General features: G+C 29.0%; 1 protein-coding gene across 1 annotated transcript in view; it reads left to right on the forward strand.

Moving 5' to 3' along the window:
* Positions 1 to 17,836, forward strand: part of LOC126892039 (long-chain fatty acid transport protein 4-like) — a 137,506-nt gene that overhangs the window by 86,570 nt on the left and 33,100 nt on the right. Inside the window, exons 3-4 of the mRNA XM_050661463.1 lie at positions 8,082 to 8,232; positions 17,329 to 17,566. Coding sequence (XP_050517420.1) covers positions 8,082 to 8,232; positions 17,329 to 17,566 — 389 coding nt within the window. The remainder of the gene's footprint in view (positions 1 to 8,081; positions 8,233 to 17,328; positions 17,567 to 17,836) is intronic.

A 17,836-nucleotide genomic window follows, 5' to 3' on the forward strand; every position in this document is an offset into this window, starting at 1 on the left:
TCTTACTACATGGTTACCGACAATACTTCCCCGCACATTTAGAGACCATCTTGTTTGACTATGTGTTACTATGTGGTATGGATTACTTGTTGAATCTTAGTGAAAGTTATGTCTATTAACAGAACCGTTTCGATGGAATGTAGCTTCATCACCAAATAGGACATAATCAAAAAAATCTCTGCTCATTAATTTTTTCTAAGTCCCATTCACAAAATACTATTCATTTGTGCTATTTTTGGTGCATTTGAATATGATAAGGGTGCATCTTGTTTTTAGATAGAACGTTTTGAACAGAGTAGTAACTAAGTTCTTGTTCATTGGAAATACTCCTTATACTTGTGTGTGGGTTTTCTGTATCTGCCATCAACACACTCATTTCGTTTTCCTCTGTCACACTAGTTTTTGTTCGTTCATGTTTTTCATAATTCACTGAACCAGTGCGGTTAAATCGATCTTTCAATTTTTCAAATGTATCTTGTCTAAGTTGTCGCCTATCTGGAAACCGTTCTTGATCAATTCTAGCTGATAGTAATGAATTTTTATTGCATTCCCCCAAAATCCAGATCATATCTACCATTTTTTCATCAGTAGTAAAATTCATTATTGCTAATTTAAATTAAATTAATTACTCATTACTAAATAACAATTGTTGCTAATTTACGGTGTACCCCAATACTGAATTAATAAACAATAATGTCAAACAAATCAATCATGGCCAACTCACAATAATTATTGGTAAACGTTAAAATATCTACCAAATTAATACTTTGATGGAAAAATAAAAATATCTAGAAAACTGATAACTTTAGGTATAGGGAATACTTCATAAAATTTGAAGTATGATAGTAGTACTTTTCGATAGAGATATAAAATACAGGGTGTTCTATTTAAAATTACCAAGAAAATAATGTACTTGCATTTTGACTTACCCTGTATTTGATTTAACGAATATTATGAAAACGAATATGATTTATAATTTTTAACAATTATCAAAAAACTATGGTTGCAATAGATCAATGTTCCTATACTCCTTTTTAATTATACAGGGAGTTAAACTTGATACGATTTTCAGGTAATATTGGTTATAACTTTTTAAATACCCGGTATAACATAATGAAACTTTATATTGTTGGGATGTGGAAGTAAATCAGATTTCAAATTTAAAATAAAATACAGGGTGTTCCATTTAGAAAAACATAAGTTTGGTCTGCCACCATATTATGGAACACCCTGTAAGATTGTAACTAATTTTAAAATGTGGAGTTTAAAGCTGCCTACAATTTTTGTCAATAACTTTTTTTTGTAATTTTTACTATAACAGATCTACTGAGCTTCCTCACACTAATCAATCACCCTGTATAGTGAAACTAACTTTCTGAAATTTTTAGCCCCCTAGGTGGTCATGTGACCCACCTAGAGCCTAATTAGGGTTTTTATGTTTTTATTTTTATCTCAGCGGCATCGAGAACTAGCGAAAAACTTTAAATAAAAAAGTTGTAAGCTTTAAAAAATTCTGTCCGAAAATTTTTTTTTCATTTTTGGCGGGAAATTTAAATTTTATAACGATTTTAAAATTTTAAATGAGTATAAAAAAATAACTAAGACATTCGTTTTTACGAAAAAAATATATAACGTGTATTTTTGTATAATATTTCACCCTGAATTTTTTCAAATTTTTAAAATTGGTGAAACGTACCTTTAAAAATAAAAAACCGCATTTTTTCGGTTTTTTTTTTCGTTTTTTGATACAATTTTATACATATTTTTCAAAAAAGGTAACACCGTCATTAGGATAGATAAAAAACTGAAAAATAGTTGGGGTTTGATTAATAAAAATTTTTTGTAATGCCATCCATTTTCAAGATACAGGGCGTTGAAGAAAACAAAATTTTACACATTTTTTACGATTTTGCCGAAACTACTGGCAACATTGTAATAAAATTTGGCGAGTTTTAAGACGTAGTTGTTGTGCATTTTTTGACATACAATTAAGAATTTTATATTTATTATTGGCGCGCATAGGGGTAATGGTCTGAACTTTTTAAAGAAAAAAGATAGTACGCCACTGACAAATTTCAAATTAACAATCGTTTTTGAATTCCTCGTTCAATTTGTGACAAAAAATCTATCCTCCTATTTTTTCATACGACGCGCCATTTTTATTCAAAAAATAAAACATCTTAACTCTTACAAAGTATTCGAACTTCTATGAAATAAAATACTAATACTATGTACAGTCGGAAAAATGAAAGAATACCCATGAACGAACATATAAAACACGCTGTATTTTCCTGTCACCGTGTCACAAAGAAAATTGCCCATGGCAAGTACATGTAATAATAATTATTACATGTACTTGCGCTGGTCAATTTTTTGTATGACACTGTGACAGCAAAATACAGCGCGTTTTATATGTTCGTTCATGGGTATTCTTTCATTTTTCCTACTGTACATATTAGTAGTTTCTACATCTACATAAACTCGTACATCCATTATAAAACTAATTCGAATACTTTGGAAGCGTTAAGATATTTTATTTTTTGCAGCAAAACGGCGCCCCGTATGAAAAAATGAGAAGATAGTTTTTTTATCGCAAATTGAACGAGGAATTCAAAAATGATTGTTAATTTAAAATATGTCAGTGGCGTACTATCTTTTTTTCTATGAAAATTTCAGACCATTACCCCTAAACGCGCCAATGATAAAAATCAAATCCTTAATTGTATGTCAAAACATGCACAATAACTACCTCTTAAAACCCGCCAAGTTTTATTACAATGTTGCCAGTTGTTTCGGCAAAATCGTAAAAAATGTGTAAAATTTTGTTTTCTTCAACTTGTATCTTGAAAATGGATGGGGTTACAAAAAATTTTTATTAAGCAAACTCCAATTATTTTTCAGTTCTTTACTACTCCAGTAACGGTGTTACCTTTTTTGAAAAATATGTATAAAATTGTATCAAAAAACGAAAAAAAAACCGAAAAAATGCAGTTTTTTATTTTTAAAGGTGCGTTTCACCAATTTTAAAAATTTGAAAAAATTCAGAGTGAAACATTATGGAAAAATACACGTTATATATTTTTTTCGTAAAAACGAATGTCTTAGTTATTTTTTATACTCATTTAAAATTTTAATTTCCCGCCAAAAATTAAAAACAAAATTTTTTAGGACAGAATTTTTTAAAGCTTACAACTTTTTGATTTAAAGTTTTTCGCTAGTTCTCGATGCGGCTGAGATAAAAAATAAAAACATAAAAACCCTAATTAGTTTCTAGGTGGGTCACATGACCACCTAGGGGGCTAAAAACTTCAGAAAGTTAGTTTCACTATATATGCTAAACGGTGACCTATATGGAATTCGAATCGAGTTGGGGGCACTTTTCATCATCTTACCCGGCTAGGCCCTTTTCCAGTTAGAGTGATTCGCTTGCCTTTTTTCTTTGTTGACAGTACTACGCGCACACAGACAGTACGAAAAATCGACCTGTTTTGTGATTTTTTCCAAAGTCGCAGGTTTACGAAATAATGAATGTATAGTCAACGGTAATAAGGTTTTTTCCATGACACTCGAGCAGCCAGGGTACTGAAGCGTTTTTTCGACAGGTAATACCTATAAGAGCAAATTGTAACTATTTCCTGCGTAGGATCTGGCGGCCATTTTTATTTATAAACAATTAAGTGTCAAAAAATTGCATTTTTCACTTTTTGGTCAAATCAATGGAAATCAAGGAAACATGGTTTTTTTAGTACAAATATCTTCGAGATTATGGAAAAAGCTTTAAAATGGCGTATTACAAAGTTTGATATACTCATTTATTGTTAATATAATTGCGAACAAAGGTCGTTATTGCAAAAAAAAATATTTTCGCAATAACTGTTGGAAAAATTAGTGTACAGCTTTGAAATTTTTGTCAAATAAGGGTTCTTTTGTGCTTAATATCTGATAAAAATTTCAAAGTGATTCATTCAATTGTTTAAATTTTATTCAAATTGTTTAACGCAGGGAGCATTTTTTTGCAATAACATAAGTCAAAAGAAAATTACGTTAGAACCATTCCACATGTGTCAAATAAAAGAGCATGAGCTATATTTTCAACTTGGTTTAAAAAAGTGAATAAAAAATGCATTTATTAGTAATAAATATTTATGCAAAAGTATCGTAAATCTTTCCTTATAAACTTTTCATTTTGTTATATAAGAAATTATACATATTTATTACAATTTTTTATCAATTACGATATAGATAACATTACTTGGTAGTTGTGCACTTAAAACAGGGTAAAAAAGTTAATTTTTTTGGAAAAAGTTATTCAAAAAGTTTATAAAGAAAAATTGACGATAGTTTTGCATAATTATTTATTACTAATAAATTCATTTTTTATTCACTTTTTTAAACCATGTTAAAAATGTAGCTCATGCACTTTGATTTGACACCTGTGGAATGGTTCTAAGGTCATTTTTTTCTGACTTGTGTTATTGCAAAAAAAATGCTCTCTGGGATAAACAATTTGAATAAAATTTAAACAATTGAATAAATCGCTTTGAAATTTTTATCACATATTAAGCACCAAAGAACCCTCATTTGAAAAAAATTTCAAAGCTGTACACTAATTTTTACAACAGTTATTGTGAAAATATTTTTTTGCAATTCCGACCTTTTTTCGCAATTATATTAACAATAAATGAGTATATCAAACTTTGTAATACGTCATTTTAAAGCTTTTTCCATAATCTCGAAGATATTTCTACTAAAAAAAGTTTCACTGTTTTCCGTTGATTTGAAAAAAAAAGGGGGAAAATGACATATTTTGACAGTTAATTGTTTATAAATAAAAATGGTCGCCAGATCCTACGCAGGAAATAGTTATAATTTGTTCCTATAGGTATTACCTGTCGAAAAAACGCTTCAGTATCCTGTCTGCTGAAGTGCCACGAACAGGGTATACAGGGTATATTTTTGTCTTATTACCCTGGCCTAGTATGCGTTACTTTACGGACGCACTGTGCTGTGTAATAGAAGATCTTCTTATTTGCGTACAAAGTACACACACACACACACACACACACACACACACACACACACACACACACACACACACACACACACACACACACACACACACACACACACACACACACACACACACACACACACACACACACACACATTCTTTTTTTGGTATCAAACATTGTCGTCCTTGTCCATGGCCTTATATTTTGGAATTTAAATATCATTGATTGGTAACTTGTTTTGACCAATATTAATTATTTACATCCAAAAATTATAGTAAAAAACCTGTAGCGTATGTTTTGAAGGTCACGAAAGGTCATAAAACTTCATCAACAAATCGAAAGGAAATAACAAACTTTAAATACAAGATGGTTTCCACTTTTCCGCTGTTTGGAAAACAATGGTACCGGTCGTTTCTATAAATAACCTTAATGTCGTTTACTATGAAGGAAACAATAAACAAATTCAATCGATTTGTTCATAAAAAGAAGAAAGTATGAATAATAATGTGGACATTTCTCAACATTGGCAACGATACAATATAAAAGCACAAAATTCAATTAGAGATGGGAACTTAAAGTTATCCTTGAGATTCGGTTCACTGGTTCTGACTCACTTACGATAACCGGATCACTTTATCGTTCGTGTCAGCAGAGATTATTAGCCCGATCAAAGAATAATCTGACCTCAAAAAAAAATAAAGGAAGAATGAAAATTTGGGAATAGGTAGTTGAAATTGTCTATTATTATATAAGAAAAAGTTTACAATTCTACATCCCCTCCATTTTACAAAAATTGAGGGGAGTACCCCCTCTCGAAGGTGAAAAATATACATTCTAAACTTAGACTTATTCTAAACAACTTTTGTTCTATAGAGTTTTTTCGCTAAGTGAATAATTTTCGAGTTATTTGCGAGTGAATATGTTCATATTTAACAAAAATAACATGTTTTTAGACGGTTTTTCGGAGATAACTCAAAAAGTATGTATTTTATCGAAAAAAATATTCTTAGCAAAAATATAGCTTATATAAAATTAACAAAAAAAATGGTGTATTCATGAGATCTGTAGACCCAGTAGAAGCAGAGTTGTAGCTAATAAAAAGTAGGTTCTTCTTCGTCAAATTCCAAATCGAATATTTCAATCTAAAATAACCCAAAAACGGAGCACTTTTCGGGGAAAATTTATTTTAACTTTTTTAGTGTTTAAAAAAAGGTTTATTTTTGTTTTTAAAAAACTTGTAACATTAAAAGTAAGTGAATTACGCTCAAAATATTGTTGGTCCCTTTTATTTTTTGGTAAAAAAAATCGCGAAATCACCACCTAATTAGCATCACAAATAAATTTTATCATTACCACTTGACAAGTTACTTTGCTTATGTATTATTTATATTATGCTTTGTAAGTTTCATCGCTTCAAAGTGCTTATTTTTGAAAAAGCTGTAGTTAAAATGGCTTAAACGAGTAAGTAATCACGAGTTTAAGCAAATTTTGAACAGCCATAGCATAACCAATTTTTGTCTAACAAGAAAACAAAAAATCAAAAATATTCAGAAAAGCAAAACGAACATTTTATTATTACTCTTTGAGATTTTTGGTATTACTAATAATGTTTACGTTAATTCCATAAAAAATTCCATTTTTTTCAAAATTAAAAAAATGTTTTATTTTAAACCCAATTTTTTTCAAAAATGAGCACCTTGAAACAATGAAACTAATAGATAATATAAACAATATATAAGTAAAGTAACTTGTGAAGCGGTAACGATTAATTTTATTTGAGAAGCTAATTAGGGGGTGATTTTCGCGATTTTTTTAGCAAAAAATAAAAAAGAACAGCAATATTTTGAGCGTAACTCACTTTTAATGTTAGAAGTTTTTTTAAAAAACAAAAATAAACTTTTTTAAACACTTTAAAAAAGTTGTAATGAATTTTCCCCGAAAAGAGCTTCGTTTTTGGGTTATTTCAAATTGAAATATTCGATTTGGAATTTGACGAAGAAGAATCTACTTTTCATTAGCTACGACACTGCTTCTACTGGGTCTACAGACCTCATGCATACACCCTTTTTTCAGTTTTTAATAAGCTATATTTTTGCTAAGAATATTTTTTTTCGCTAAAATACTTACTTTTTAAGTTATCTACGAAAAACCGTCCAAAAACATGTCATATTCACTCGCAAATAACTCGAAAAGTATTAACTTAGTGAAAAAACTCTATAGAACAAAAGTTACTTAGAATTAGTTATTTTATACAAATTCGGACTTATTTTGAACGTATATTTTTTCACCCCCGAGAAAATATTTTTCACCCCGTATTTCCCAATTTTTGTAAAATGGAGGGGATGTAGAATTGTAAACTTTTTATTATATTTTATAATAATAGACAATTTCAACTTCCTTCCAAATTTTCATCCTTCCTTTATTTTTTTGGAGATTTTCGTAAAATTTTGTGTTCGGTGATCGGGCTATATAATGCAAGATGCAAACAGTCGGATCAGTTGGATTTTTCTAAATATTCGGCTCTTTGACTTGGGTCAGTTCTGATTTGCCCATCTCTAAATTCGATAGTATCAAACAACAGAAATAAGGGTCAGGGTAGAAATAGCAAGAAATGCGTTTGCAGAAATGAAAACAATTATTATTCTCTGTAGGTACTTTTTTATCAACTTAAACGATATTATCTCTCTCAAATTTATAATTATAAATTTTTCTTTTTATTGTGTTTCTCAATAAAAAAATATTATCCCTTGTCCATGTTTTTTTCTGAAGACCTCTTTGTCTTCTTATAGGTTTTTTAAATGTCGCTTTTTAATTTATTCTCTATTATTTTAGAATATACTTTAAATGTCACTTGTGTTAGACATATGGCTCTATCTTCCAATTGGTGCTGTCTCCTTTTCTTGTAAACTGGTAGAATAAGATTATTTCCCCAATCTTTTGGTATTTTATTTTACTTCATTGCCTCATTACATATGATCCAGAACCAGTCTATGGTTCAATATTCAATATTAATCCAAAAAAAAATAAAAATTCTTGTCCATACTAATAACACATTTTCTTTTTTTTTAGAGCATTGATTAGGTATGCATTTCTATTGATACAAGTGAAGACTTTACAACGAAACAACCAAACAATTGCACAGATATTCCAGAAGCATGTCAAAAAACATCCGAATAAGACTTGTATATTATTTGAAGATCAAGAATGGTCATTTGCTCAGGTGAGTACCAAGAAGTTTTTTACATCGTAGGTTTTGTGCAAAAACTAATTAGGCTAAAATAGTTTATTGCTTTTAATTAAAGCCCCCTTTTTCTTGTACATTTTTTTCGGTTTTTTGTTGAGCTTATTTAAAAACTTTTCAACCTAAAGTTTATTCACAAAAGCTATGCAGGAGATGTAAACATTAGTAGTTGACAGTGATGTCGTCATCAGCAACATAGAGATGGCTATTCCGTTCAGTTTTTGAATATTTTTTGATGACAGTTACTTGTATAATCGCGTAAATCATTCATTAATTTAATTAATAGGATTATTTTTCCACTATCTATGTATTCAGTGATTACAATAATTTATATACTATATAATAAAAACTAATAAAGAAAAAAGTAATAAAATGATTTTAATAATTTGATTAGTGGGGTAAAGCTCGATAGATCCGCTATAGTAATAGATAGCAATAAAAGTTAATAACAAAAATTTTAACCATATTTGAGCTTCACATTACAAAATTAGTTAGAATGTTACAGGGTGTTCGATAACATAGTGGCAGACCAAACTTATGTTTTTTTAAATGGAACACCCTATATTTTGATTAACTATTTAGATGGGAAATAAGCCACAATTAAATTGAAAAAATAATTTTATTAACGTTTCGAAGCCCAAATCGGGTTTCGTTGTCAAAATACAAAATATGGCTTATTTTAACCCATCTAAATAGTTAATCATATAAATGCCACAAGGAAATCGCTTCAGAACAACCCTATATTTTATTTTATATTCGAAATCCTCTTAACACCTTTATCACAAAAACTTAATGGTTTGTTATGTTATACAGGGTATTTACAAAGTTATAACCAATTTTATATGAAAATCGTAACAAGTTCAACTCCCTGTATAATTAAAAATAAGCAAAACAGCAATGGTTTATTAATACCATATTTTTTTACGTATTGTCAAAATTTTCAAGAATGATTGATATTGCTAATTTTCTTTATATCAAATACAGGGTGAGTCAAAACGCAACTACATTATTTTCTAAGTAATTTTAAATGGAACACCCTGTATTTTATATCACTATTGAAAAGTACCATTACCGTACTTTAATTTGTAGATAACATTCCCTATGTCTAAATTTATTAGTTTTCGAGATATTTTCATTTTTCAATGGACCAGTAGCGTGGCCACCCAAATCACCAGAATTTAATAAACTGGACTGATTTTTTTTGGTGCTACGTTAATAATGAAGTTTAAAAAATACCTCCAACAACAAGGGATGAGATGAAAAATATAATACAAAGTGTATTTCGATGTGTTAATTTACAAAATGCTTCGTAGAGTAAGTAGCTCATTCAATGATCGTTTTTAGGCGTGCATAAATGTGTTACAGGTAATTTTGAACACCTTATGTAATTAAATATTAAAAATATTTTATTAAAAGTAGCTTCTAATTTTTTCAAACACGTTTTTTTTTGCAAAATTTATTACTGATAAATTATTTTTCGTTCTGTATTTGTTACATTGTTACATAATATGTACAAAAGTAGTGTTTAATTGTCTTAACAAAATGTTGTATTTTGTGTTTGTGTGTTTTTTTTTGTAAAATTTATTACTAATTTTCTTTCTTTATTTGTTACATTTACATAAAAAAGTAGTTTTTAATTGTTTCAAAAATGTTGCATGTTGTGGTTGTTTTTTTTTTTTTTGTAAAATGTATTACTAATAAATTAATTACCGGATTGATAATCAGTAATCTTCAATTGTCAATTCTCTCATGGCTTACTTAAAATTTAGATAAATTTAGACACCTAAAATAATTTGCTCTGAAAAAAGAAAATACCTCGAAGACTAATACATTTGGACATAGGGGATGTTATACAAAAATTAAAGTACGGTAATGTTACTTTTCAATAATGATATAAAATACAGGGTGTTCCATTTAACATTACTGAGAAAATAATGTACATATTTGCGTTTTGACTCACCCTGTATTTGATATAAAGAAAATTAGCAATGTCAATAATTTTTGAAAATTTTGACAATAAATAAAAATATATGGCATTGATAAACCATTGCTGTTGTGCTTATTTTTATTTATACAGGGAGTTGTTGTTACGATTTTCATACAAAATTGGTTATAACTTTTATAAGTTGAGTTTATTATAAGTTTATATATTATAAGTTTTATATTTTATAAGTTATAAGTTGAGGCGATAGAACAACCCCTGGAATTTCGACAACAGTTTTTAAGTGATAAATTTATTACTAGAACCATAGGAAAAAATACAAACTATCTGCAAGATATACATAAGTTATCAATTTTAGATCTAACTCATAAATATTGGACAAAGAAAAAATGTCCCCTTCTTGTAGATAGTTACTTGAAAATATCTCAATACCGAAGTACTTTCTACACTTATGAAAATCAAGTTTCACCTATGTATTCCCATGTATTAGAAGAAATTTTCTCAAAACAAATTAATACTTTTTTTATGGATATTAATTTAAATCCAGCCTTTTTTCAATCATTTATACTTCATAAATGTCCACATTATCAGTTTTACTATACAGATGGATCCAAAGTACAAAACAAAGTAGGATGTGCAATAATCAATATTCAAAGTGGATTTAAAAAATTATTCAAATTGCCTTGTGAATCATCGATATACACCGCTGAAATGATAGCGATACTTTTTGCTTTAAGACACATATTTAGTAACCAACCCTATAGCTGCATAATATTTACAGACAGTAAGAGTGTCGTTGATAGACTAACTAACGTACATAAGTACAAACAACTCAATCATATAGAACTGGAAATTATGACTCTTTATAATAAAATTGCAAATTTAGGAAAAAACATCATTATATCATGGATAAAGGGACACGCAGGCATTAGGGGTAACGAAATAGTAGACAGGCTAGCCAAATCCGCCCTAGAAATAGGCGAAGAACTTCCCATGAACTTACTACCCATTTCGGATATTGATATTATGAGTAGACGACACCAAAAAGAAAATTGGCAAAGGTATTATCGAAACACGAGAACTGGTAGTAATTACAAACAAATGCGACCTGAAATTCCCATTAAAAGATGGTTTCATTCTGTATCAAATCGCTATTTCATAAGAGTTATAAATAGATTGAGATGTAATCATGCTCTTACCTCCCTTCATACGTACAGTTTGGGTCTCACAGAGTCACCTAACTGTGAGTGTGGAAAAGAAGGTGATCTACTACATATTCTCCTCGAATGTTCACATCAATCAGTAAATATAAACAAATTTTATGATAATCTTAATATATTAAAAATTCCACTTCCCGTCTACCTGAACAATTTGATATTTTCTGAAGATATTAATATATTAAAAACAATTTACGAACATATCAAAAACTGTAAATATAGGTTGTAGCAATAAAATTTACCCTGTATTTAAGAAATTTTGTTAATACAAATCAGGCGTGTTTGTTAAAACAAAACAAACATGTTTGTTTTGTTGTTATTTTGTTTTAAACCCTGTAGATTTAAGTAATTATTGTATATTATAATTGAAAAAAGAAAAGAACAAAAAAAAGAGAAAAAGAAAAGAAAAAAAAAGAAAAAAAAACAGAAAAAATAATAAAAAAAAAAGAAAAAAAAACTAAGAAGATGTAAACCTCCGCGAGGTTGAATCGGGTTTACGTCTTAGCGTAGTAAAAAAAACAATTTATAAAAAATAACAATAAAAAAAATTAACAATATAAAAAAATGCAACAAAAAATACAAAAAAAAATAAAAATTTACAAAAAAAAATGAACAACCAAAACAGAGTATTATTTAGATAATAATTGTAATGTTAGTTTGTTATGTATTTAGAGTTAGAAATACAGAAAAAATTCCTCTGATTGAAAAATCAAATTTGTTTGTTTTTAAAATAACAAAATGTCTGGCTAATTGGCTCGGCCAAGGCCATCAAATTCACTCAAAAAAAAAATTGTAAATACCCTGTATAACATAACAAACCTTTATATTTTTGTGATGGAGAAGTTAACAGGATTTCGAATATAAAATAAAATATAGGGTATTCCATTTAAAAAAAACATAAGTTTGGTCTGCAACTGTGTTATCGAACAATCTGTAACATTTTAACTAATTTTGCAATGTGAAGCTCAAAGTTGGCTACAATTTTTGTTATTAACTTTTAATGCTATCTATTACTATAGCGGATCTATTGAGCTTTACCCCACTAATCAATCACCCTGTATACTGTTACTATGAAACGAGTAGAAAAATTTTGAACATCCTTAACAACTAAAATCGTTTTTTACACCCTGTATCTCTTATTGAAATTGAGTATAGCTTCGTTTCCTTCTTAGCTTACTTTATTATATCTATCTCTTACTTTAATTGTACCAGTTTTTTCTTGATGTTTTTCTGTGTTTCCCAACACTTCTTGCGTTCCATGTGCCATTGTTTCTTCAACATTGTCTAGGTCTCATCTTCATCATGTACTTTTTCGTCAATTTCCAATTTTGAATACCTATATTATTCCCCTAACATTCTTTTTTATTTCTTTATCCTCGAATTTTTTAATCTTTTTATTCTGCCTTTCTTGTACCTCTTGGCCTGTGTCCTCGTGACCTTGTGTCACACCTCGTATCTGTATTTTACTTTATATTACATTATCAATCTGGTCATTCCTCTTCTCATCCGGTGACTTTCATGTGACTTTGTGAATATCTTTATGGTCAAACTATGTAATCAATTTTTTGTGTAGGAGGAGCTATTCCGGGTCAAATCAACACACTTTGAATTAATTTTTTTCCTGGCCTATTTATATTTTGTTAAAATTTAGAATATTCATAGTGGATGATTAGATGACGAAAAATACAAAATTTTAAATTTTTATCTCCAGCCGTTTCCGAAATATGGTTATGTAAAGTTGTCCAAAAAAATCCAAAACATCGCGACCATACTTTATTGGAATGGTTGTAGAAGCTGTCCTAATTGAGCTAGAATGCTGGGAGAGGTGTCATTTTGCAGCATTTTTAAAGCTCTTTACATTGATATATACAGCATGATGTTATGAGAAACAAATTTTTCTCTAACAAAAAAAATATATTTTTAAGTTTTTTTTCCAAAAAGTACATAATTTAAAATTTTCATAATATTCCTACAAATACATAGTAATGTTTTTAATAACATATAAAAATTTTATCATGGGATGGTGATGGGTTCAACATAAAAAAAAATAAAATTTACACATACAGTATGGTGCAAATGAAAGGAATAAATTCGTAATATCTCAAGCTGGCGACTTTAAGGAAAAATCCCGAAACAGGTCGATTTTTATTTTTAAATTGTAATTTTTTGGCATATATATCATATATCATACTAGTGATGTCATCCATCTGGGCGTGATGACGCAATCGATGATTTTTTTAAATGAGACTAGACTGTCGTGTGCTAGCTCATTTGAAAGGCTATTCAATTCTCTATTCAGTAATTAATAAACAATAATATAATTATTTATACAGGGTGGCAAAAAAGTTTTAATTAAATTAATTGACAAAATAAGAAGACGGTATGTAATTTATTTAATTTAAAATAGATTTTACTGTTGCCAGAAACAGATAAATTACATACATTCTTCTTTTTTGTCAATTAATTTAATTAAAAAAAACTTTTTTCGCCACGCTGTAAAAATATTTATGTTATTGTTTATATTACTGAACAGAGAATTAAATAACCTTTCAAATGAGCTAACACACGACATCTATTCTCATTTAAAAAATCATCGATTACGTCATTACGCCCAGATGGATGACGTCACTAGTATGATATACAAATATGATATGCCAAATATTATATATGCCAAAAATTTACAATTTAAAAATAAAAATCGACCTGTTTCGGGATTTTTCCTTAAAGTCGCCAGCTTGCGATATTACGAATTTATTCCTTTCATTTGCACCATACTGTATGTGTAAAATTTATTTTTTTATGTTGAACCCATCACCATCTCATGATAACATGTTTATATGTTATTAACAACACTACTATGTATTTGTAGGAATATTATGAAAATTTTAAATCATGTGCTTTTTGGAAAAAAACTTAATCAAAATATATTTTTTTTGTTTGAGAAAAATTTGTTTACAATAACATCATGCTGTATATATCACTGTAAAGCGCTTTAAAAATGCTGCAAAATGGCACCTCTTCCAGTATTCTAGCTCAATTAGGACAGCTTCTACAACCATTCCAATAAAGTATGGTCGCGATGTTTTGGATTTTTTTAGACAACTTTACATAACCATATTTCGGAAACGGCTTGAGATAAAATTCAAAATTGTGTATTTTTGTTTCCCATATTAGCCACTATGAGTATTCCAAATTATAACCAAATCTAAAGAGGGGTGGAAATTAGGTGTGTTGAGTTGATATGGAATGACCCGTAGTGTTTTTGATTGTTATAGTTGTATTGTATCATGTTCCCCATCTCCGTTAATGTGCAAGAAGAAATTAGTAAAAGAAATTATATATTATTATATGTTGATTACAATTAGACGTAAATTTAAATGTGGGTTATAATAAAAAATCTCACAAAATAGTAATAAACAACAATTAAAACTTACAATAACATGTTGTTGACATGTATTTAATAACTAATTAACAAAATGAGAATGGAATATATCTCACGGAGTGATATTTAAATTTACAATGTAATTGCAGCTTTACAATGTATTTCACATCAATTATTGTAAATTAGTCCAGGCAGAGATGTGATCTTGAAACGAGATGAATAAGAGTTTGCTCAGTATGTCAATTTTAGGATCCCCAAAAAGATACAAAAAAATTTGGCACTTTTATTCCCGCCTTCCTTGTAAAACCCTCATAGTAGGAGGATAATTCATTTATATTATAATTTATAATATGCAGGGTGTTTCATTGGGAAACGGAAATACTTATTGTGAATAGAGGTCACCGAGGCAGTTCTAGTTATACTACATTTTTTGCCCTACCGACTTTTATAACCGACTTACAGGGTGTTTTATCAATTTTGCCAATTTCTTTCCTAAGTCATAACTTTAGAACCACCCTGTATATGTTTTTGATATTTGGTACACATGTGTCTCATCCAAAACCCAAACGACCGACATACTAATCACAAGAAAAATCCAGGTCCGGATTAACAAAAAAACATAAAGTAATTGTGACCTTGAAACAACACCCTGTATATTGACATTTTCAAAATTTGTTTGCACATTTGAAAAGACCACAAAAATCTGAGTTTATCGGTTTGCTTTAATTTTTTGTGAAGGAAATTTAATTACTTCATTCTTACTTCATATTTTAACACTGAAATTAAAAAGCAGATTTTTAAAGCACTTTTAACAATAAATTATTAAAGTTATTAAATAAATACCCATTTTAAAAATAATCAATACTTATTTACGACATTCAAACAACCCACTTACAAATCACAACAAAAATCCAGGTCCGGATTAACAAAACAATATCAAGTAATTGTAACCTTGAAACAACACCCTGTATATTGAAATTTTCAAAATCCGTTTGCACATAGGTATGAAAAGAGCACAAAAAACTAAGTTTAATCGTTCGCTTCAATTTTTTTGGCCAGACAATTTAATGAATTTAATTTTGAAATTATGTCGAAATTTTTAAGAACTCTGGGAACTCATAATAAAAATTTCGATATAATTCCAAAAGTAATGTCATTAAAAATTGTCTGCACAAAAAATTAAAGCGGGACATTAGACTTAGTTTTTCGTGCTCTCTTCAGTTGTGCAAACGTATTTTAAAAATTTCAATGTACAGGGTGTTTCTTCAAGGTCACAATTACTTTGTATTTTGTTGTTAATACGGACCTGGATTTTTCTTGTGATTAGTAAGTGAGTCCTTCTAACGCAGTAAACAATAACTGATTATTTTTAAAATTAGCATTTATTCATTAACTTGAGTGATTTATTATTAAAAGTGCTTTAAAAACCTGCTTATTAATTTCAGGGTTCTTAAAAATTTGAATATATTTAATTTCAAAATTAAAGTTAATACATTTTTGCACAAAAATCAAAGTGAACCGATAAACTCGGATTTTTGTGGTTTTTTCAAATGTGCAAACAAATTTTGAAAATGTCAATATACAGGGTGTTGTTTCAAGGTCACAATTACTTTATGTTTTTTTTTTGTTAATCCGGACCTGGATTTTTCTTGTGATTAATAATTGGGTCTTTCCAATGTGGTAAATAAGTCTTGATTCATTTTAAAATGAGTATTTATTCAATAACTTTAATAATTTATAATTAAAAGTTAATAATACCTGCTTTTTAATGTTGAGTTCTTAAAAAATTCAATATAATTTCAAAATTAAAGTCAAAAAATTGTCTGGCCGAAAAATCGAAGCGAACCATTAGACTTAGTTTTTGTGCTCTTTTCAAATATGCAAACAGATTTTCAAAATTGCAATATACAGGGTGTTGTTTTAATGTCGCAATTACTTTATAATTTTTTGTTAATCCGGACCTGGATTTTTCTTGTGATTAGTATGTCGGTCGTTTGGGTTTTGAATGAGACATATGTGTACCAAATATTAAAAAAATATACAGGGTGGTTCTAAAGTTATGGCTTAGAAAAGAAATGAGCAAAATCGATAAAACACCCTGTAACTCGGATATAAAAGTCGGTAGGGCAAAAAATTTAGTGTACCTATAACGGCCTCGATGACCTCTATTCACCATTAAAGTATTCCCGTCTCCCAATGAAACACCCTGTATATTTATTACTTGACAATACAAATGTATATCTTCAACTGATTCTAAAATCTATATAGTTCTTTATATATATTTCTGTTTATCTATTGAAACTCTTTCGGAGTTCCATCGAATATTCTAGAAGGCGACCCAGAATCTCACGTTTAATGTTCGAATTGCTCATCAGGCTTCGGAAATGGTAGGTCATCGAACGCCACACATAAGCTCAATAGTCATGAAGCTAGCGTATCCCATCACTGTTCGAAATTTGGTTTAACTGTATGAGCTACCAATAAATTATTTTTTCACTGTAATCTTTTAAGTAAGTTTTTTCTGTAATTTCCAGGTGGATGAATACAGCAATAAAATAGCAAATATATTCAAAAGTCACGGCTACAAAAAGGGCGATAAAGTGGCGTTGTTCCTAGAAAATAAACCTGAGTTTATCTGTATATGGCTGGGCCTGTCGAAGATAGGCGTGATCACTCCATTAATAAACACAAATTTAAGACTGACAACCTTGGTACATTCCATTACCATCGCCAAAAGCCAGGCCATCATCTTTGGAACGGAACTATCAGATGGTAAGTGTTTGGACAATTTTTTATTACAGTTCAAAATTTTATTAAGAGTTTATTAGCTTTCTATGATAATACCAATATAGTTTTTTTACAACAAAAACAACAAAAAAAAGTTTTTTGTCTTGAATGACAGGTTGCGTCATTCAAGATTTCTGACGTCAGAACCCCACAGCCTTGCCAAAGCATTAGAATAGGAAATAAATGTGAGGAATTTCTCAAAAATTCTCTATTTTCTCAAAAAAGGAATAGTACTGTTCCTTTGTTTTTTTTTGT

Source organism: Diabrotica virgifera, chromosome 9, assembly GCF_917563875.1.
Source record: "Diabrotica virgifera virgifera chromosome 9, PGI_DIABVI_V3a".
Classification (NCBI taxonomy): Eukaryota; Metazoa; Arthropoda; class Insecta; order Coleoptera; family Chrysomelidae; genus Diabrotica; species Diabrotica virgifera.